Genomic DNA, 23,208 nt, shown 5'->3' with positions numbered 1-23,208 from the left:
CTAGTCCTCTGACCGAGCAGCTTGTGGCCAGTGCTCTTAACCACTGAGCCATTTCTCTCGTCCCAGTATGAATATTATTCCAAAAAATGAACAAAACTAGGCATGTTTCTTTGTAGCTTTCTTTCATTTATTTATACACTGAATTAATCTTTTCATGTAAATGTTAAGGCTAAAATCCGGGGACAAATGGCTGAGGTGCCTATTTAACTCATCAAAGTGGACCTGGCGGCAGCCAGGTTCTCCCTGCATCCTTCAGTCCATACCTGTTACAAGGGATGGCTGGCACACCCAGCCCTCTACTCTGAACTCTCCAGCCAGGGCCTGGGCTGCCCTTCCCCCAGAGGCTCTTCCTTATACAGTCCAGACATTTTGGTCACCTGCCACTATTCACCTTTGGCCCTCCTGGCTGCCGCACCTGGCTCCCTCTCTTCCCTCTCTCTCCTCACCTCCTCTCATGGTTCAGGGTCATGTCCACTCTGGACTCTCCCAGATGTCTCTGCCTCTGGTGACCTCTCCCTTTTATCTGCAGTAAAGTTTCTCCTCCAGGACGTCGAGACCCTGATGGGAGGACCTGCAGAGATGACCGGCCACACTAGTGGAAGCCCATGAACTGTGGCCTGGTGGCTGTGGAGCCCCCATGGGACTGGACTGGGCCCTCTGGATATGGAAGACGGTTGTTTGGCTCAAACTGTTTGGGGGGCACCCAGGCAGGGGGATCGGGATCTGTCTCTGGTGCATGGGCAGGCTTCTGGAATCCGGAGCCTGTGGTGTGACGCCTTGCACAGCCTTGGTGCAGTGGGGAGGGGCTTGGACCTGCCTGGGCTCAGTGTGCTGGGCTCGGCTGACTCCCCATGGGAGACCTTGATTTGGGGGATGTGGGGATGCAGGGTGGCTTGGGAGAGAGGGCTGGGGGGTGGGAGGAAGGAGGAGGGGGGATCTGTGGGTGGTATGTGGAGTGAGTAGAAAATTTCTTAATAAAGAGAAATGGAAAAAAAAGAATATATACATATATGCATGTAACAACAATTAATGGAAAACAGGGGCCAAGAACTTGAGAGAGAAAGGGGGAGTATATGGAAGGGCTTAGAGTGAGGAAGAGAAAGGGACAAATGATGTGATTATGTGATAATTTCAAAAATACAATAAAAGAGTCTGTTGATTAAAAAATAAAAGTTTCTCCTCCACCATACATAGGAGCAGTTATGTCCTTTTCTTTTTCTTTCTTTCTTTCTTTCTTTTTTTTCCATTTGTTAAGTAAATTTTGATCCATGTCACTGATTTAAATTTCTTGGTAATATTCCATCATGTTAATACAGTCAATTAAAAAATATTCTGGCTTCCCTTTAATCTTCCTCATTAGTGTGTGCATCTTTGCACACTTGTTACACTACATTTCTAACTATAAGAGCAGGTAAAACAGTACAAGATCTGAAAGCCAGCGATTTGGATAGCTCTCTTCTAGGAAGTGGCTAAGCAAATATAATTGAGCAATTCCACTTGATAAGCAGAGGAGAGAAACCCAGCTTCCTGCTACATGAGGAAGTGGTTATGATGCCATCTTTGAGAGGACTTAGCTGATTTGGGACCCACTCTTACTGGTAATTGGACTGAACATGACTGAACCTTGCTCTGCCTGGACAGACTGCCAAACTGGGCTTTTAAAGGGACCTACTCTATGAGCTATTCTGAGCATCAAACAGGAGGACTCAGGTGCTACTCACTAGGAGCAGAGGCTCCTTCACAGTGATAGAAGTGCTCTTCTTATTGTTCACAGAGGCAAAGCAAAACAGAAAAGAACATTGTCAACCCACATGGATCTTTCTATAACTTTAAGACAAGTAAAAAGATTCTATTTTACTTTTTTACAGCTCTTCCCCAAAGACAGATTCAAAACGGTTTGGCTCTGCTCTAAGAGATTCTGCCCTTGTGAACTGCTGGAGGAAGTGCTTTGGTATGTTGGGAAACAGAGGACCACATCATGTGGACTGCAGAGTCCCACAGCAGCAGGGACCTAGGAGCCATAGGCATCTTGGCCAGTGATTTGCATTCTAACTGCTTTTAACTCTAAGGCACTAATAGAAAAAAAAAAAATCTTTGCTTTGCCCTGTTGGGTGCTTGGTAATAAAATAAAAAACAAAGTAAAATTTAAGAAACATTAGATTTGCATTTATGTATATGAATGTATGTGCACCATGTGCTTGCCTGGTGTCCAGGGAGGTCAGAAGAGAGCAGCATCAGATCCCCTGGAACCATCTCCCTAGCCCCCAAAATAATGTTTTTTAAAGAATGGAAATGAGTGTGGTTGTTCAAATGGCCCATGAATCCCAGAGTCTTGGGCGTTTGAATGCTTGGTCCCCAGTTAGTGATGCTGATTGAGGAGACCTAAGAGTTGTAGCCTTGCTGGAGGGAGTGTGGCACGGGAGGTGAGCTTTGAAAGTTTAGATTCCTGACGACTGAGTTTCTCTCTACTTTGTGCTTGTGGCTTCAAGACATGACCCCTCAGCTGCCTGCTGCTGCAGCCATACTCGCCCCGAGCACACACATCATCATGGACTCTAACCCTCAGGAATCATAAACCCAAATATCTTCTGTAAGTTGCCTTGGTTACAATGGTTTATAATAGTAATGCTTAAGTAGCTAACACAGCATTTAAGACAATTTGCTGTAAAATGGACTTATTGCCTTTCAAGATCTTACCCTATTAATACAGCTGCAGTGTTACCAGAGAATGGGCTCAGTGAGACTTGGGTGTAGTTTTTCTATTTTTTTGGAGAGAGACTACGTATGTAGCTAGTGGTTGCCTAGCATACACAGAGCCCATGGTTCAATCTCCAGCACCACAAAAAGCCAGGGCTGGAGGCACAGGCCTATAATCCCAGCACTCAAGAAGTGGGAGCAGGAAGATCTCAAGTGTAAGGTCATTTTTCATGACATAGCTTGACTCCAGAGGTCACTAGGTCAAGGGAATCCTTGTTTTTATAAGACGTAAGTTCTTACTGTAAACAAAGCTTATAAAATTATTGTGAAATTCCCAGGAAACTGCATGTTTGCTGATAAGAAATGAGCAAAGCCATCCTCACACTAAGACTTCAAGTATGAGTTGTTAGTATTTTAATATTCTTACCACCTTTTACTGAAAGTGGCTTTTTTGTTTTTTTACTCACCTAATATATCTTGATTACAGTTTTCCCTCCCTCTATTCCTTCCAGGTCTTCCCACCTGCCCTCCTATTCAGACCCAGCCCATTTCTGCCTCTCATTAGAAAATAAACAGGCCTCTAAAAGAATACAATGTGATATGATATATGGTATGATATGATATATGATATGATATGATATGATATGATACTGTTGTATGGTATTTTGGTTGTGTTCTGACAAATAAAGCTTGCTTGGAGTCAGAAGGCAGAGCTAGCCAATAGCTGACCACAATTAACCATAGAGGTTTGGAGGACTGTAGACAGATAGGAGACAGGAAGTAGTAAGGCAGGGCTGAGGGAGATCTCAGCCCTTTTGGATGAAGGAACAGAAGAGGTAGGAGGTGACTGGTAGTGGTTCTCCTGCTTCTCTGATCTTTCAGGCTCTTAGCCCATATCTGACTCCCGATTTTTTATTGATAAAGATTAATTAGTTAAGGTTTCATAATATAATAGTATAGTATAGTATAATATGATAAAACAAAAACTAACACATCAGAATTGGACAAAACAAATAAACAGAAGGAAAAGAGCCCAAGAGAAAATACTGGAAACTGAAACCCACTCATTCACCCATTCAGATTTCTCATAAAAACACTACACTAGAAGCCCACCCTTAGGAGTAGTTTGTTTTGCCAGGCGGTAGTGGCTCAAGTCTTTAATCCCAGCACTAGGGAGACAGAGGCAGAGGCAGGTGGATCTCTGTGAGTTCAAGGCCAGCCTGGTCTATAAAGTGAGTTTCAGGACAGGCAGAACTACATGGAGAAACCCTGTCTCAACAAAACAAAACAAAACAAACAAAAAAGAGTAGTTTGTTTTCCCCGTGACACTCCCTTGGAGGAAACTATACTTTCATTTGCAAGTGCTTATCAATTGGAGATTACTTCTGGGTTAGGAATGGGGCCGCGTGTCCACTTCTCCTTCCCTGTCTTTCTGTCCTGCCTCGGCCTCATCATCTCCCCTTCTCCACTGTTGGTTCAATCTGTCTCCGCCCATTGAATTGAATCTGTAATTTGCCAAGCAGCACACTTGCTTAAGGCAACATGTTGACAGTTACAGGTGAAAGTAATGTGGTTTTTCACTGTATTCAGTGGGATTGAGAGAATGGGGTGGGAGGTGTTACGTGGTATCCTATGTTTGGAACCATTCTTGAGATTTCTGGAGTAAGTTCTGCAAACAACAATGGAGTTGCCTTCTCCACTCTTCCCAGACAGGGGAGCCTCTCTTCCTGTCTCATGGCCAGGGAGCTATTTCTCACTTTTCCTTCATTTTTCATCCAGGGTTTTGCTGATCACTGCAAACAGACAAAGTGCCTCAGTTTGTGCCTTTGCTGACTGTGGGATGATCTGGCTAAAACGCTCTCATCCACTCTGTGCATTAATTCCTGGAGCGGAAAAAAAAAAAAAAACAGATTACAAAAGATCAAGATTAATGGCAGAGTAAGGCCAAATGCCAGGCTATTCACATCATCCCAAATTCCAACAATATTTGCTCTTATGGGTGTGAAATGTAGCTAGTCAGGGGTTTGGTTTTAAAACCTTTTCAGGGGGCTGGAGAGATGGCTCAGCCGTTAAAGTCTAGGCTCACAACCAAAAATAAAACCTTTTCAGGATAGATAGAACTATCAGTTCTATCGTGGATTGGAGGATTTACTCTGTATCAGCAGGCAAATTGCAACTGTTCTCCTCCCAGTTGGCTAAGGGAGGATTTTAGGCTCCAGTATGTGCTACCCAAATCCCACACAGATAACTGGGACCTGATAACTGGTGAATTAAAAAAAAAATTTGCAAAAAGCTTATTCTGTGCTGAATATTTTGAGTAATTATTTTTGTGAACTCTGCTGGGAAAGGAGTTCTGTTTTGCAAAGATCTGGCATATCTCTAAAGCTGTGTTCCCCTGCTGGCCCACATTTGAGAACCTTCACTCTTGTGTGTGCTTTAGGCTGAATAATGACAATCGCATGGCCGCCTGTGGAAACAGCAAAGAGAAAATAATTAGCCGCTTCCCTAACGAAGAACTCGCCCATTTCACACCCTTATAACCATATGCTGGCAGTAGTACCTTGACTGCCCGAAGGTACTTAATTCCACACTGGAAAGCCTTGTTACACTTGATTTTAATGGCCTTTCCCTGCATTTAAGTTGGCATTTTTTAACTTCTGTGCACTGGCTCTCAGGGATCACCCGGGGCGTTTAGAGACTAGTGGTGAAATGTAATTTGGAGGTCATTAGGCTGGAATGAACTCCAGGGCTCTGAGTTCCTACCCGAAGCCAGCCAAAAACAACTCAGAGTACAAGGCAAACTGAAGCTCAGAGCTAATCAGAAACCACCTACGCCCTGGAGTGCAGCTCAGTGACAGAAGGCTCTCCTGGCCAGCCCTGCAAAACCAACAAAACTTCCAGAAACATTACCTTCCATGTAGAGACAGTCCACCGTAATCCACCACATACTTTCTCTGTCTTGCTTCTAAAAACAACTTACAGAGAGTTCTGCCTTTCCCCTCTCAGCAGAGCCTAACCTGCCTAGGGCTTGGCCCAGCCTGGTTCATGAACAGGGGCTTGCTCAAGAAACAATTTAAACTGTTGATATGTCTGTGCTTGCCTCTTAACGGCTGCAGTGCCCAGGTCTCAGCCAGCACCCATGCCAATAATAATAATAATAATAATAATAATAATAATAATTATTCCACGCATATAATCTTTTTTTGAGATTTCTTTTTATGTATATGTATGTGTCTGTGTGAGTTTATTAATGGGCATTCAGGTACTACAGTTATTATAGTCATTTAGGAACTGCCCGAGGTACGTGCTAGAAACTGAACTCTGGAAGAGCAGCCAGTGTTTTAACCACTGAGCCAGCCCTCCAGCACCATGATTGATCTACTCTTGGTTCTCAGATGTTTAGCTTTCTGGCGATTCTGTTGTGCAACCATGTTCAGAGACATGCTGCTTGGATTAGGAGTCAGCCTAAGGAGTAAGTTGAAGTGACTTCATCAATTACAAACTAAGTCTCTAGTTAGGATTAGAAGGAGTATCAGCAACATTAAACTACAACTCTTAAATGAAAAATTGAAGGAGCCGGAGAGACAGCTCCGTAATTGGGGATCTGACTCCCTCATATGACCTCTGAGGGCACCAGGGATCCATGTGGTGCACATACCTACATGAAGGCAAGACACTCAAACACATAAAAATAAAGTTTTTTTTTTGTTTTTCCAAACAGGGTTTCTCTGTGTAGCTTTGCATCTCTTTCCTGGGACTCGCTTAGGAGACCAGGCTGGCCTCGAACTCACAGAGATCTGCCTTGTTAGTTATTTAAGCGCTCATACCCCATGAGGAACACGTCCCGAACACGAGAAATCCACAGAAGAGCTGTTTATTAATATAGGATAGAGGTGACAGGCCTGTGTGAAGCACACACGTGAGTGAGGAGAGGAGAGAAGAAGAGGAGAGAAGAGGAGAGAGAGAGGAGAGAGACCTGTGCAAAATGGCACCGGCTTTTTAAAGAGTGGGCCACGCATGCTTTACGCAACCATGTAAAGCCACAGAGTCCTAGTCACGTGAGATGTTCTGACCTGGAAATGGCTATTTTGAACTGTAAATAACTAGGCGGTCCACCGGGAAAGCCCAACCGTGTGGACATGTTGTGATTTCCTATCATTCCTGACTTATTTTCTCTTAAAAAAAGAAAAAAAAAATGTGGATGAGTGGGTGTGGGGCACCGTTTCTCTCAAAGATTGCTTCAGGCTGAATGGTGGACGTCGATTGGTTCTTGGAGGGAGATGGGAAAGCTGCGTCCTGAAGTCCTGCAGCTGTGTCCATCCTCCATGGTATGGCTGGTCCTGAGATGAAGTTCTGCCATGCCTTGTTCTGCAGCTGTCCATCCTTTATGGTGTGGCTGGGAACCTTCTGACAAGACACTGGTGACATAAAAGCTTACTTAGAGAAAAGACTAATTATTATTTTGTTTTTTGGAGTTGACATTTATCTGAGGTAGATCTGGCCTGTCTGGATGGAAACATGTTAAAAAGGTGGATGTGATGTTTTAGTACTCTGCTTAATTTTTACTGAGACAAGCCTTATTTAAGGCAGTTTATTTAAGGCACCTGTTTGTTTTGTTAATTTAGCATTTACACAGGTGATCAGTTGCTGAGTATTGAATAGTGATAGACTGTTATATCTTTACTACCTGCATATTTTGATGGTCCCTTTTGCCTCCGGCCCTGTGTGGCCCTAGTTGGGAAAGGGGTGATACCTCATTCCTCTGGAATTGGTGACAAGGCAGTGGATCCTGGTGTCCTCTGGAGCTTGAGAGTGGAAGAGAACTTATTTTTTTTTTTTAATTAGGGACAAGGCAAAGATCATTGAATTAGGGACAAGGCAAAGATCGTGGCCCTGTCTGGATGCACATGAGAAACACAGGCGGGCACTTTAAAGTGAGACAATGAGCTCTTATCTTAGTTGGAAATCTTTCTCATTAAGTAACTCTGAAAATACAATTAAATCTGGTGAGGTAAATAAGGCTGTCCTCTGTACCCGACAATAGAAAGGAGGAGTGACATCCTAAAACTCCCAGGACTGAGTCAATGGCTCTGGTGTCCAGAAGGAAAGAAACTGATCGCTTTCCTGCTGAGTTCTGGGTTCCTTGCTGTGTCTGTAGCCAAGCCTAGGTTTGCTGGAGGTCTTAGCTTGATGTACCCATGCGTCTTGGCACCTGGGGACAGTCAGCTGACTGGTTGTCTTTCTAGGCAGCACAAGGACAAGGCTGTTGATGGGCAGGGCATTCGCTAGTCCATGACCTTTTTCACTTAAAACAGGGACCCAACAGCTTTTGGGAGTCAGTGAGTGCCAGCATTTGGCAATTTTGTTTTCGGGCTTCTCTTTCCTGGCACACCTTAAACGCCACAGATAGCTCTTTTGCCCATGGGATCAGGAGCCTTGTTCTCCAGATACTTAATTTTTAGCCGGGAACAAGAGACGGATTTTACTCTGTGTCCTGAATTTTTCCTGACGATTGGTGGCTTAAGGACAGCTTTTGGAAGATCTGCCAGTAGGCAGACTGTAAACTGATCCTTTGGAAAACTTGCCTGAGGCTATAAGCTGATTTTTTGGCTTAGGAGCCATCCTGATTATTGTAAACTTAATTGTTTAGATCTCAGCTGCTTTTAGACCCGTCTGTGGTTCTCAAGGCAGTTGGAGAATGAGTGGGTGGAGTTAAGGTGAGTTAGGGCAAGTCTTAGAAACTGCCCAAGCCCACGCATTTGAGCCCGCCCACCACCAGCGTGGAAGTCAGACAGAAAAGGTTACACACGGCAGACGCCTTAGTGGGAAAGGAAAGAAAGGGTTTAGAGCTTTAGCAGAAAGCTTGGAGATGAAGCAACTCTTATTTTCCCGTTCGCTGGCTGAAGTACCTGCCACACTGTTATGCGGTCAGGTTTACCGGTACAGCAAAGCTGTTAAGCGGCCAGATTTACCAGTACCCACCCCATCTACCAATGTAAGTGGGTGGTATCCGCCCTCTGTCCCATGGCTATAGCTGAGTGGAAAATAAAAAATTAAAATAACAAACCAGGATCAGACTCCAATCTTGGGTGTCCCCAAAGAATGGAGAGAGATCTAAGAATCAGCTCAAGTTCACCATCCTCTTAGTCAAGGGATGGGAAGGGCTGCGACTGTGCTGCAGTGGGTCCACCCGGTAGACCACAGACTTTTTGCTCCGAGCAAAAATGTGCCTGCCGTAGCCAGCACAGCCTGAGAACAACCCCTGGGATTGTCCGTCCCAAACATATAGCTCAGATTTCAGCCATTAGAACAGCAGACTCACTGTGAAAAATCGTGGCGGTATCAATAGTGGAAAGCCGCACTTCTCATGGCTGGCCACCACTCGCGGCGGCCAGCTGGAGGTGCGTGCTGGTTGGTGGAAGAATCACAAGCCATGGTTACCTTTTTAGAGCTTTTAGAGAGAGAGAAAGCTAAGATAAAGAGCAACTCTTTCCATTTGCCTGTTCGCTGGCCAGAATTAGATAACTCCTGTAAAAGATTGGGATTTTTTTGTTATTTTTTAAAGCATACTTGGGCCATCTCTCAGTACAGAGACGGATAAGCTTAGGAATCTTTAAGTAAAGCCTCAAGAAGACAGCCTAAGGCATCGGGTTGGAAGCCTTATTTCCCATGTCTGCAGCGGAGGGGGGGGGGTCGCTGTGTGAAGCAAGGACTCCCTAACGCCCAGCCGCCCGTCGGGCGTGAAGAACATGCCGGCTTCACACAGCCCCAGGATGCATCCGACGGTGGTGGTCCTATCATGAAAAATATCTCAAGCTGCAGACGTGGGAGGTGGCTGGAAATCTGGGCCTGAGATGGGGGCCGACCATAGCCAGTGAAGACCATGGCCGGGGGTTCCCCTAGTCTCAAGAATAACCAGTGAGGCACCGGACGCTCAACGGTCGTTCTCACGGATTCAGGAAACCATTTACGCTAGCCGAGAAGGGGGAAACTCACCCATCAGTAGTGGTGTTGCATGCGGATTTGTGCGACCAGGCTAATGGAGAGTGATCTGTCGCGAACAGAGCAGAGTTCCCAGATAGTGTAGTGCAGAGTTTCTGTCCCCGGTTCCCGGGTTTCCTGTTCCCTCACAGCACCATTGTTAGTTATTTTGGCGCTCTTACCCCGCGAGGAACACGTCCTGAACACGACAAATCCACAGAAGAGCTGTTTATTAATAGAGGATAGAGGATAGAGGTGACAGGCCTGTGTGAAGCACACACATGAGTGAGGAGAGGAGAGAAGAGGGGGAGAGAGAGAAGCGGAGAGAGACCTGTGCAAAATGGCACCAGCTTTTTAAAGAGTGAGCCACGCATATGTACAGGACCGCATGTGGCTACTCCATGCATGCGCGTAGATTACATGGCCGTGCGCTTTACGCAACCATGTAAAGCCACGGAGTCCTAGTCACACGAGATGTTTTGACCTGGAAATGGCTAATTTGAACTGGAAATAACTAGGAGGTCCGCGGGGAAAGCCCAACCGTGTGGACATGTTGTGATTTCCTATCACACCTGCCTCTGCCTCCCAAGTGCTGGGATTAAAGATGTGCGCCACCACCGCCTGGCTAGTGTTTTTTCTTAAGGGAAAAAAAAAGGGAAGTCTAAGTGTGATGCCATTTTGCTGCACCGACATGCTAATGAGTGGTTCCAGCCAATTCCCTAAGAAGCAAAGCCCATTGGTTTGAGCCAGCTTCTCTCATGTAAACACTCTTAATGTGCTTCATGTCAAGCCTCCATTCCTTTCTAAAAATTGGCTTGCCCATTTTCTGAAAATCAACAATCAGCTTTTGAAAATTTTTGTTTTTGTAGATAGGGGGTCAAAATGTCTCAAATGGCCTGGCCTCACATTTACCATCCCCCTGCCTCTTCCTCTTAAATGCTCGATTATAGACATGTCCCCACATCTGTCTCTAGCCATCAGCCCTTCAGGTCAGTTTTGGCCAGTTCCTAGACATAGTAACATCTTAAAAATCTTGATCAAGTATGTCAGACATTATACAATTTGTTACAATTCCCAGCTGCCTCCCCTATCCCCAGCTACATGGCTGTGCATGCCTTGTCCATCAGTCAGGCAGAATACTTAGTCATCCCAGGACCGTTCTTCCTACGTAATCTGTGTGCTACATGATCATGTAACCTGTGTGCAGCATCACATAATCTATACGCATGCATGGTGTAGCTACATAAACCCAACGCATGTGCTCCAGGGACCTATAAAAGCAAATTCCACCCATCCCCCCCTCCCTTTTCCACACCATTCATTTCTAGTAGGCCTCTTGCACACAGTTCTTCCTTTCTCTCCATTGGAGTAGCTAATCACCAACTCCCATTTTAAATATCCCAATTTGGAGTGTTTGTTTGCTTATTCATCAGATAAGGTTAATATGATTCTTGATTTTTATTTTTGTTTGAATAGTATTCTTGACTTTTTCACCTGAATTACAAATTATTTAAAACCTAGTACTAAGATCTGCTGTGTTTCTCTTCATTGTAAACAAAATGTTCTATTTGAACATCATATGTATCAGTAGATAAGTAACATCAGAACAGCCAGGATTGGTGTTTGGGAGCCTGCAATCAACGCTCTAGAGGCAAGGCACGAGGATCGTGAGTTGAGACCTGACTGAGCTATAAAAGACAAACCAATCAACCAATCAATCAATAATAAATAAGTAAATAAATAATAAGCAATAATAATAGAAGATACTTCTATAATGCCTTATTGGAGCATGAATCTTAGAAGGTCTTATTAATAAAAAAAAACCTGAGGCCAGTTACTGGGGTGAATGCTGGAAGATCAGAGAAGCAGAACAAGCCACAGCTTCCTCACCTCACCAATTCCTCAGCTGATGCTGTTTCCTCAGACTGGAAGCTTCTGGATTCAGCTGAACTGCTGCTCGAAAGCCTGGAAGCTTAACCAACCAAAAGCTTCTAGTTTCTGGTTCTTACACCTTATATACCTTTCTGTTTTCTACCATCACTCCCTGGGATTAAAGGCGTGAGTCACCATGCTTGGCTGTATCCTTGAACAGATGGATTTCTGCCTCTGGAATGCTAGGATTAAAGGTGTGTGCTACCACTGCCTATCCTCTATGTTTAAAATTGTGACTGTTCTGTCTCTGACCCCGGATAAGTTTACTAGGGTGCACAATATTTCAGGGAACACAATACCACCACACCTTATCTTTTCTAAACACTTGTCTAAGCACCTTACATGTATTGGCTTATTTATTTTTCACAACTCTTTGAAGTGTGTTCTCTAATATACTTATTTTTAGGCTAAGGAACTTGCAGTGTGTGTGTGTGTGTGCGTGTGTGTGTGTGTGTGTGTGTGTGTGTGTATGTTGAGGAATGTGTCCAAGATCACAGCTGGTAAGGAGGGATTTGAAGCTTCAACTAATCAGTCTAACTGTTCTTCACTACAATATTAAATAAAACATACTAGACAATCAAAATTGTATATTGAGCTCATTTTTAAATATTATGGTTCCTAAGTGCTATCTGATGTTTGTGTTCGATTTCCATCACTACTACAAATACCTAAGATAAGCCAACTTCAAAGAAGAAAGCGCTTATTTTGGTCCACAGTTTTAGAGATTTGGGTCCATTGGATGTTTGTCCCATGGGTGAGGTAGAATATTGTGGCAGGTAGAGTGTGGCTTCACCTCATGGTGGATGGGATGCAAAGAAACTGAGAACCACCCAGGAGCCCAATATACTCTTCAATGAGACACTCCAGTGATCTTGTTGTCTCCCACTAGAGCCTCCTACCTCCTACAGGTTTTATCACCTCCTAATAGCACCATGGGCCAATCACCCAGATATTAGTGTATGGGCCTTTGCAGGACAGTTGACATTCAAACCTTAAGTGTTCTCCCCATATCCATATGTTGAAATTCTAACTGCCAGGTTCAATTGTTTTAGGAAGTAATTAGCTTTCATGAACAAGTAGAACCCCCCCCTTGAATTGTACTGATACTTTATAAATGAAACCCATGGGAAGTCACTCTCCAGTCTCAGCATGTGAGGAAGCAAATGACACATCTGTCAGTGTGGAAGCAGGACTACACAGAGCAAAATCACCAGCACCTGGACCCTGCACTACCCAGCCTCCAGAACAGTGAGGAGTGGCTTTCTGTTATTAGTATGACATGTGACATAGTATGACATATGTCATGCTACAATACCTGAAATGGATTCAGATACTAGATTTTTTCCCCCATGTCCTACTTTGTGGCTATTAAGAAACCTTTTTAAATTTAGCAACATTTATAACCTGCTGAAATGATTATTTTCTCTTCCTCATTAGTAATGTAATACTTTTCCTGTTATGAAAGTCAAAAGTACCCAGGGCTTTTATATAATAGAGTAATTATATTTATTGACGGATGCATTTTATGGCAAGTGACATTACCATCAACCGCTCCAACTAGGAACACAGTTCTGAACATTCCTTTTCTATGGCTTCGCCTGGCACGAGACAGACAAAAAGAAAAGCAAGGCTGACAAGGCCCACCAGAAACACATCAGCTGGAGACCTAGAGGCAGAGAAAGGCTTGCACAATACACCTTCTTTGTGAATAATTTTAAACTTACAAGGAAGTTGGGAGAAGCATACTAATTTGTAGAAAACAAACATGAGAAACAAAGCAATCATAGGCAACAAACACACCTTTCATTCAGATTATACTATTGTCCGACTTTACCCCATTTGCTTTGCTGTTCTCTGTGGATGGGTGTGTGTGTGTGTGTGTGTGTGTGTGTGTGTGTGTGTGTGTGTGTGTGTTTACGAACACTCATATGTTGTTCTGAAAAACGTGAGACTAAATCACATACATATAGCCCATTACCCAAAATGTCATGTATTTTCCAAGAACAGAGACAGTCTTTGCCTTAATCATAGTTCACTATAACCTATTTCCCTGTGTATACTGTAATTCACTGACTGACCTAATGTTTTCCTTTGTAACATACACAAGACACATCCAGGATCGTTCCCTGCAGGTAGCTGCCATGTATTTTCAGTATAATGTCATCTGGAAGATTTCCACAGCCTCTTTTTATCTTTTATGACATTGGAATTTTGAGGAATCCAGCCAATACCCTCTTTCATTTTTAAATACAACATTCCTCATTCTTTAATTTCTTGGTTGATTCCTTTTGATTATTCTCACATATGGATGCCAACACAATGTTCAATAGATGACATTACTCCCTTTTCAGGTGCATGTTGCTTGTCTGCTCTTCATTGATGAGGTTTATTTTGACAACCCAGCCAAGTGGCCATTCAGTTTTGACACCTCATATTCATTCTCCCTCCCCCCCTGAATTGCATTAGCAGTTTGTGTGAGAATGCTTTAAAACTGTGATGTCATCAGCAATTTGACAGGATTTGGAGTCAACTGGGAGACTCACCACTGACTGTCTATGAGGACGTTTCCAGCGAGATTCTACTGAGGAAAGAATCCTGCATGTAGGTGGTTTCATCCCCTGGGCTGAGGTCCCAGCATGGCTGAAAAGGAGACGGCTCACTGAACACAGGGTGCATCTCTCTCTCCTTCCTAGCTGCAGATGCAATGCGACCAACTGCTTCCTGCCTCCGTTACACTTGCTTCACCGTGATGGACTGTATCCTTAAACTGAGAGCTGAAGTGAATCCTTCCTTCCTTCAGTTACTCTGGTCAGCTGTGTCGTCATAGCAACAAGAAAAGTAACCAGTGACCAACCAGGCTTAGGCACTCCTCATCACAGTTTCTTCTAGCTTTATAATCCATTGATAATTTCGCTTGAGCCAGTATTTACTGTTGTGGTTGAAAACCAATGCCTGTTTTCCAGAACTCCTTTCACATTTACCAGCTGGTGCATACACTCTATGGCTCCTACCCATCGTCTATCGACCATCTATCATCTCGCCACAATATCAGCACAGTCTTGGGTTACTCTTTTTTCCAGTGTTTTACAATTCATGATGATTTAATTTATGAAATTCTGATTTATTAATGGTTTTAAATTTGTGATTTATCAAGTACTTTATATCCAAATTGCCCCAAGTTTGGCCAATGGAAGTTTATTTTTGTTCAGATAACACACCTCTATCATTTCTTTGAGTATCTTTGATTTTTAGTGTATAAAAATGTTTAAATATCACTTAACACCTACTTGGTCCTGGTGTGAAATCAGCCATCTCTTCAAGGGACTTTCGTTCCTTTTGGTGAGAAATGGAATTAGACACTAAGCCCTGTACTTCTGAGCTCTTTGGGGAGACAAAACTAGGAGACCCAAGCATGTAAACACACAATAGCTACATGCATGCATCACACACATACACATGTAGTTGTGCTTGTACAATTGTATCTCTTTATGAATATACACACAGCTTAGAGACTGTGTCAGTCAGACTTTGTCCCTGTGACAAAACACCCAATATAAACAATGTGTGTATGTGGGGGGGGGGCGGTAGTTTTGCTGGTAGCTTTGGAAGTCAGACTTCCAATTGCTTAGTTAGTTACGGTAGTTCTGGGCCTGAGGTGCCATAGAACATCATCACAACTGGACTATATGGCAGAGGCAACCCAAACTCCTGGAAGATAGGAGGCATAAAAAGAAGAGGGGGCTAGAGGTAACCTTTAAAGGGATGCCCTCAGTGGTCTACTTCTTCCATCTAGACCTCACCTGCTAAAGTTTTTATCATCTCCCAAGATAGCACCAGCAGTTAAGGGGTCAAGACTTCAATGCATAAGGGACATTTCATATTCATACCATGATAGAAATCATGGATTTATACTGATTCATTGTACTTATTCATGGATTTTCCCCTGCCTTCTCTTATTCTTTATTTGTATATGCCATCTACCACCATGAACATCTGATTGCCATGAGCAGCCACACAATTATCATTTACTCAATCATATATTAGTTTCATTCTTACGTAAGCACAGTGGCACCTCATTCTTGCATATCAAGAGTTACTGGAGTCAATAATTTTATGGCTAGTTATTTATTAAACACAAAAGAGGCCATATGTTCATAAAGTCTTGTACAAGAATGTAGCAGCTCTCTTCATCATATACAAACACTGGTTATATAACCCAATTGTCTCAGTAGAAGGATGGATAACTAAAATGACACAGTTATACAATGGAATAATTCCCATCGATGAAAAGACTAATACATGTGACTATGAACCAGAAAAGAAACAGTGCTGAAATTTTAAAAGGAAACAGAAATGAATACATGAGGTCTGGTTCTGTTTTAGGCAAAGCTAATCTAGCACCAAATCAGTATCATCCTGGCTTCTGGTGGGTTGAAGCAGAACAAATATTACCTGGGGAGGGGATGAGGAAGCTTTCTAAGATTAAGGAAATGTGTTTATCTTGGTCGGAATGTGAAGTGCATAGATACATGCACTTGTCATAATACGTTCAGTTGCTGTGATAAATGCGTATCTCATTGTCTGTACATTATAAATTTTGGCCCAAATGGAATGGAGGCTGCTCCTTTTGGCTGAAACTCGAACCACCCAGTTTAAAACAGCTCATCCTCTTGCTTTGTTTTCTTTGTGATTTCCCCTGCCTCATAACTGTCCAGACCCTAGAGACATTTATCACTGTTAAGGTCAATACTCTTACTTTCTTTTAGTATTTGATTACTTCTTTTTATCATTGTTTCAAACAGTATGAGCACAGCCCAGGTTGAAATTTAGCAGACAATGGTTTTCATGGACTATTTGTGTCTAGTCAATACAGAGGGATTTAACACAGTAAAGACATGGATGGAAATGGAAAATGTCTCAATTAACAACTTTTGGTTAGTCCTCAATTTAAACCTTTGCTTATAGGGCATATTAAGACAGACGCAAAACCCAGACAAACCAGCTGCAGTTTCCGCAGGTCTTGAGGAATGACTTCCAGTCTTAGATGGTCAGACACCAGTTGAACGATGCAATGATTTTCTCAGACCTTCTCATAAATTCTGGTGCAGACCACACCCTTCATTATACACTCCTTAAAAGAGGGAGATTGGCTATTTAAAATACAAGTCAGGGAACAGGACATTTGGAATAAAACAGCAGTTTAAAAGGAACTCGTAAGATTGCATTTAGAAAGGAATAAACTATTCATATGCCAGTGCTCCAGTAGTTCACAATTATGACCAGTGAAATTTGGGGGAGTTTGAAAGCTGCAAACGCGTGGCAGGGCTGGAGTTGCTAAAGAGAGCCCACTTGCAATGGGGGACCTTAACAATTTTGGAGGTGTTGGTGCCATATGATTGCCACCGGAAACCACAACCACAATTAAATGGAGCAGGCTGGGACCTAGAAGGCAGGCTGTGTAATGGGGGTGACCCAAGCCCCTTTGGAAAGACTATTTCCGCTGTTGGAGCTCGGTTTTGCCTGTGTCTTGTTTTTTCCCTCTTGAAATAAAAAAGAAAGCTTTATTTCTGAGAGATTTTAAACTGTTTTAAGAGGAAATTTTTGGAGTTTTGCAGAACATTTAAATTACAAAAATACTGGAAAATATTTAAATTGAGAGCACTTTAAGTTTGTGGAATATTTTACTATAATGTCTTTATTAATATGCAATCTTGACAGATAGGTCGCTTTAAGGGCAGCAAGCGCCCAGCTCCGTTGTCCCCAGGCTCCAGCTGCCTTCTCAATTCTCTTCACGTGTAAAGTATTCGGGCCTCAGGCCTCAGGCCTCAGGCCTCAGGCCTCACTTTCCTAGAGCTCTGCTCCAGGTCTACACACAGTTTACCTGGCTACCAGACTCCAGAAAAGAGAGAAACTCGCAAAACAGATTTCAATGTGATGTTTCTACCATTCCTTTATTTAAAGGAGCTCGCTTTACAAAGACTGCTCCCAGTAATCAACCACCTGTGTCTTGTAGTGAATGATGGGGGAAAAAGGTGTAAAGTTTATGTAAGTTCTCAGGAGAAGAAAGCCTAAGTTATGAAGATTGAAAAAAATGTTTTAGGTCTAAGAAGATGTTTTAAGGTGTGAGTAAAGGTCTGAGGACATAAAGCAAAAAGGAAAAAGGTGTTTCAAGGTGTGTGGATGCAGTTTGTGAAGGTATAAGAAAGAAGATGGCTTTAAGGTATATGAAAATGGTTCAGATTTCTTTCCCTCTCTATACCAGTGTTACATTAAGACTTCAGAAGTTCAGAGCTTTCACATTAACCGACAGAGTTCTGAAATCTATCCATCTAGTTCCCGTAAAGCACAGCTCCTAATCAGTCACAAGCTCAAGACTGTAAATTTTCTTTGGTGTTTTTTTTAAGTATAGACTTAAAGGTGCTTCTCCTTGTGCTAAAGACATCTGTCTAATTTCTATTCACAGTCTTCTAAAAGGCTCTTGTTCGCTTCAGGGAATTGACTTGGATTCCCCCATTGGTCAGATAAACTACAGATAAGTACCTGTTAATCAACAGCCTATTTCCCCATTTCCCCATTTCTCCACCTGCCAATTCCTGGCAGTGTGTGCTTGGGTGGGGGGTGGGGAGGTGGGGGGTGGGGAAGGAATTCTTCCCCTTTCCCTGGTCTTGGGACTCTCCTCCCCAAGCTACCTGGACCGTGGACCTGGAAGTTTCAACTGTACACCTAAAAGAAAAAATAAAATTGACTTTATGTTCTGCCCCTAATATGTGATGTGTCTGTTTCAGCAGACTGCCAATCAATTAAAGACTACAAACTGCTCCAACTCCAGAAGTTCCCACGGAGCCAGGCCAGCAAGAGAAACAGCTGCTCCTCCTGGATTTGGTCAACATTCCAATCTTTTGGGTCCCTAACTAAGTCCAATGTCAGCAGGAAGTAGTCTTAAAGGACTTCTTCGCCCCTTATCATTCATTTATTGTCAACAAAAAGCCTGGGATGTGTCAAGTTTCAAACCCGGGTCAAAAGACCAGGTGCCTATTTAACACATCAAAGCTGGACCTGGCTGCCAGGTTCTCCCAGAATCCCTCAGTCCCTACCTGTTACAGTCTAGAGCTCACAAAGGCAGCCCTTTGCCCTAAACTCTCCAGGCTGGGCAGCCCTTCCTGTAGAGGCTCTTCCCTATATAATCCAGATATTTTGGTTACAGACCTTACATGGCCAAATTACTACAACTGACTAAATTAAGTCATGCTGTCACAATCTCTCTCAGCTTCCAAGGTGGAAAGATTTATAAATTCCTTAAATTCCTTGTGACATGAGATTTTTGGGCATTAGTCTACTAGCCTTTGTGCTCATCCTTTTCCTTCTCCTTCTGGTCATCTTCTAGTGACTGACAAGCCCTATTAGATCTCTTCATCATAATTTCTAGATGTCTAAATCAAAAATTTTTTAAGAAGAGGAGATGGCATAGACCACATAAGCAACCATTGCTCCTTGACAAAGTTCCAGCATTTCGACATGGCAGACCACACTTCTCCAGCACCTTTTTACTTTCATTTTTAATGATTCTCACTGTTAATGCCTTCCCCCTTGGGAAATTTTGTTTGGACTTTGAAGGATGAATATGTGTACAATGGTGGCTGTAAGGATTATGTCCTTAATTACGTCATCAGCCTGCGACGGTGTCCCAGCCTAAAAAGTGGGCGGGCCCTCTGCGCGTCCCTTTTCTCTTTCTGCTCTCTTCCCTCCATGCTGTCTCTCTCTGTCTCTCTGTCTCTCCCTTTCTCCCTTTCTCCCTTTCTCCCTCTCTCTCTCTCTCTCTCTCTCTCTCTCTCTCTCTCTCTCTCTCCCTCTCTCCCTCTTTCCCTCTTTCTCTCAATAAAGCTCTAAAAGGTAACTATGGTTTGTGATTCTTCCACCAGCACGCTCCTCTGCCAGCATGGCCCCCACGGGCAGTGGCCAGCCACCAGCAACACGGATTTAACTAACAGTGGCCTCCCTAAACAAAATAATTCTTTGGTGAGAAATCCCTACCATTGTGGAACCAGGAATTCCATTGTGCCTTCCTAACTACACCAAGAACAGGAAAGCTAGAGATTTACTAGACACACCTGATCGCAAGGATGAAATGCCTACAATTCAGATCCAAAGACAGAGGCCATTAAAAGCCAAAGTTCAGTTAATAAGTACAGAGAAATCAGAATGGTGCTGTGTAATGGGAAGAGAGGAAGACATCAGGACCTTCCATTTTGAGAGTGTTAAGAGGGAAATAGAAAGTCCTTTTCCCAAGGCCTGGCATCTGGATGAGGGCCTCCATTCCCTCAGGGCTTGAGGAAGGTTCCTGCTGGCTAACGCAGTCATCCTCCTTATCTCTGGCTAGAGGAACTTGTGGCCCTTCCTTAGCCTATGACAGGTGCCTACTGTCAAGGTCAATGCTAGATTCCTCAACCCCTGATCTTAAGCCACACCCCAGCTCATATGCCCCCTTTCTCCCATTTAATCCTACATGCAACTCTAAAATATAAAAGGTGTATTCTTTCTTCAATAAACCTGCTGACAGCCATCCTGATTCACTTCAGATTGTGTTCCATCCCCCAATCTTCCACACTCCACACATGCTCTTTGGGACCCCTACCCACTCCCCCATCCTTCACCTCCATCCCTGCTGAAGCAGGTCTCCAGCATTGTTCTCTCTGAATTTTTTTTTAAAAGCTGGTGACTAATACAAAAATGATTTTCACATTTGCCTTACCCAAAGAGCAGTCTAATAAACTCCCTAAGAGACTTGGATTGATTGATCTATAATGGGGCCCTCATGTTGGAACTGACTCCCCATGTAAATTTATTGTGCAGCGAGAGCTAAGACCCGATACACACTGAAAGAACTATTCAAAACATTAGAGGATTGTATGCATAGTCAGTGTCTGTGCTAATCAGTGAGTAAAGAGCCACAGCCTTAACAATCCTTGGAATCCATCTTGTGGACTCTTTTTCCTTATTCTGATCTGCTAACTAAATGATCTCCAGGACTTACAGTTTAGATTGCACTTTTTAGACTGTTTACTGTAAGTTCCTATGGACCATAGAAAGCAAAGTGCTTTTACTACAAATGATCTATAATTGAGCCTGTCAGGGTTATATTTTACTTTCTAAGTGTACACTTAGATTTTTGTTGTAAGTCCAAATAAGTGACATTTATCCATATTTTCATGATTGTTTAAGCTGCTACTTGAAACTGCTACTTATTGTTTAGATACTGCTACTTGAAAATCTTGAGCTAACACAGGACTTAACTATGAATCTTTTATGGTTTTTCTACTCAAGCCCCAACTCTGGCTTTATTCTTAGCATTTCTGTCCATTTGTATTCCAAAGAACAAGGAGCATAATGAATGTGTTTATATAGATTATTTCTGTCTTGAGAACTAGGGATGCTCTTACCACTACCATCTTCCCATCCAGCAACTTTCTCTTTATGGTGGTCTCTTTGCCATCCCATTTCTGCACGTGTCTCAGTGATCCTCTCTCCAGTGTCACGATGCTCTGTGAAGACAAATTCATGTGGTTGGCTTGCCTCTATGTCCATGACAGATGTCTCAATAAGTCATGTCCATTCCTCACCCCTCTGGCTCCTAGAAGGGACAATCCCGTCTCTCAATAGTTGACTGGACCAACTTTCAGGAAAAAATATCACATATTACCTTGGTTTTTCTGTTGTCAGCTGTAGTTTCTTCAAACTCCTGGCCCAGCTTGAAAGAGACCTCTGTATTTTTAAAGGCACTTTCAGTTCTTATGGTCATATAGTCCCCCTTCTTGCTGATGATCACATTGGGCTTGGCCAAATTTCCCAGTTTTCTGTTGGCTAACCCCACACCTGAAAAGCAAGGCAGTATCAAATTGTGTTGGAAAAGGCAGCATATCTGAGAGACGATGGTGGCCACATTCTGTATTCGGTGGTACCTTCAGTGAGCAGATGGCAGGGCTTCCTGCCAAGGGCTTCCTCCCAGGTTTCAACAATGAGTGAGAAGCATGCCAGTGACATAAACATTTAGTGTAGTTCTCCAACAGTGATGCCTACAGAGTTTACAGCGTAAAACTATTCAGTTTGCCCATTTTCCCATGCCCAGTGCTACCCTCACCACAAAAGAAGTTATTTCAGATTCGTATGAAGCATTAAAGATATTTTAGTTTGTAATCACAAACATTGTAGCTGCTTTCAATGAGACAATCATTCTTCTCTCTCTCCACCCCCAAACCATTCTGTAATATTTTCTCCATCAATAAGGATCTATGGGCATAGAGAACACCCCCTTCAAATCCTTGATAGAATCTCATTTCTGACATTTTGTAGTTCCTAAATCTGCCTAATGGAAAAAACAAAATAAAACAAACTGTCTGTCACCCTTTTCTGTGTGTAGCCACTGTTCCAACACTTCATTAGTGTGACTGAATCTGAACACACTGCGGCCAACCAGTTCTTTTAATCTCAACCACTTTTAAACATTACAAACATCCTCCTCATCCAGGAGATATTTCATTTCTCAAGCTTCACACAGTTACAAGATCATTTAATAATGGACAAACTCAAGGCAGAGAGAGAAAAATAATTTTTGGTTTGTATAAAGATTAAAATTTTAAATTGCGGTTTTCTAATATTCAACTCTTAATCTTATGAGCACGTTAATTTCTATGAAACCAGCTTTCACAAAATCCCAGCATATGGATTGACTAAAATTTTAATATTTTTCCCATCTCCAATGACAAACCTGTGAAACTGTCCTCAAGTTCCATGCATTTAAATAGCTTCATGTAAATTAAGTTACAACAATTAATTGCCAATTAAGTGAAAGTAAATTTTATAAACAACACAGAAGATTGCACTTTAACCCACACAACATTCTCCAGACACCTGGGGAAAAAAAAAAAAAAAAAAAACAGAAGAAAATCTCGTGCATCTTTCTTTAGAAGAATGTCCGCTGTAGAGGGTTTCTCACCCAGAGCTTTCATGTAGTCATCAAAATGCTCACTGGAGACAAGTTTCCAGGTGCCTAGGAATTTGTTGCTCATTGTGATGGATGAGAGTTCAACACAGTTCCTGGTGGGATGCAGCAGATGCCCATGAGATGCTGAGACCTTACACAGTTCTTTTCAAAGATACCCAGAGCATGTGACTCACCCTGAGATCCAATGGGGAAAAGCAGAGACAGGACCGGGTGATGAATGACTCTTAAGTCATAAGCTGCCTACTCATCGGAAAAGAAATGCCCACATAATGTCCCTGTGTTTCCAAACCCATGAAAATAACTGAAAGTATTGTTTGAACCTTCAAAATATATTTTGGGTGATCTTATATTGATATGAGTGTTTAAGTCTTTCTATGTATTATATGATCATGTGTGTGTGTGTGTTTGTGTGTGTGTGTGTGTGTGTGTGTGTGCCCACAAGTGTGTGCGAGTGCACGTGCATGTGTGTTTAGGCACCTTGGTGACTCTTAATCCTGATTCTGCACAATTAAGATTTCTTAAAAGAAGGAAAAGGTTTGTGAGCATTGTAATAAGAGTCTCAAATATGCTGTGGGAGAGAAAAGGAGGGTCACAGTGTG

At 42.8% G+C, this 23,208-nt stretch overlaps 1 protein-coding gene across 7 annotated transcripts; it reads right to left on the bottom strand.

The window, feature by feature from the left end:
- Positions 1-4,083: 4,083 nt before the first annotated feature.
- On the bottom strand, positions 4,084-22,745 carry Pmp2 (peripheral myelin protein 2). Of its 7 annotated transcripts, XM_036177738.1 has the most exons (6): positions 22,601-22,643; positions 22,373-22,515; positions 21,567-21,680; positions 21,308-21,480; positions 21,048-21,149; positions 4,084-4,580 (listed from the first exon to the last, which is right to left on the bottom strand). In XM_036177738.1, exons 3-6 carry the CDS (start codon positions 21,652-21,654, stop codon positions 4,488-4,490), a joined length of 456 nt encoding a protein of 151 aa, XP_036033631.1. In that variant the 5' UTR covers positions 21,655-21,680; positions 22,373-22,515; positions 22,601-22,643; the 3' UTR covers positions 4,084-4,487. The 7 variants fall into 7 exon arrangements, with proteins under 7 accessions (XP_036033631.1, XP_036033632.1, XP_036033635.1 ...); XM_036177739.1 differs by lacking the exon at positions 22,373-22,515 and having other exon boundaries at positions 22,601-22,663; XM_036177742.1 differs by lacking the exon at positions 21,567-21,680 and having other exon boundaries at positions 4,085-4,580; positions 22,601-22,640.
- Between the last annotated feature and the right edge of the window lie 463 nt (positions 22,746-23,208).

The sequence above is a fragment of the Onychomys torridus genome, chromosome 2, assembly GCF_903995425.1.
Source record: "Onychomys torridus chromosome 2, mOncTor1.1, whole genome shotgun sequence".
Taxonomy (NCBI): Eukaryota; Metazoa; Chordata; class Mammalia; order Rodentia; family Cricetidae; genus Onychomys; species Onychomys torridus.
Note: the sequence above shows the minus strand (reverse complement) of the source record. Positions and strands in the feature narration are given on the sequence as shown.

Bases quoted from the DNA above. Each gene is read 5' to 3' on its own strand.
- Pmp2 (XM_036177739.1), bottom strand. From the start codon at position 21,654: ATGTTTATGTCACTGGCATGCTTCTCACTCATTGTTGAAACCTGGGAG. The intron at 21,481-21,566 runs GTACCACCGAAT...CTTGCTTTTCAG, and splicing joins CTGCCATCTGCTCACTGAAG to GTGTGGGGTTAGCCAACAGA. The intron at 4,581-21,047 runs GTAAGAGCATCC...TTTCCGCTCCAG, and splicing joins TGGATGGGAAGATGGTAGTG to GAATTAATGCACAGAGTGGA.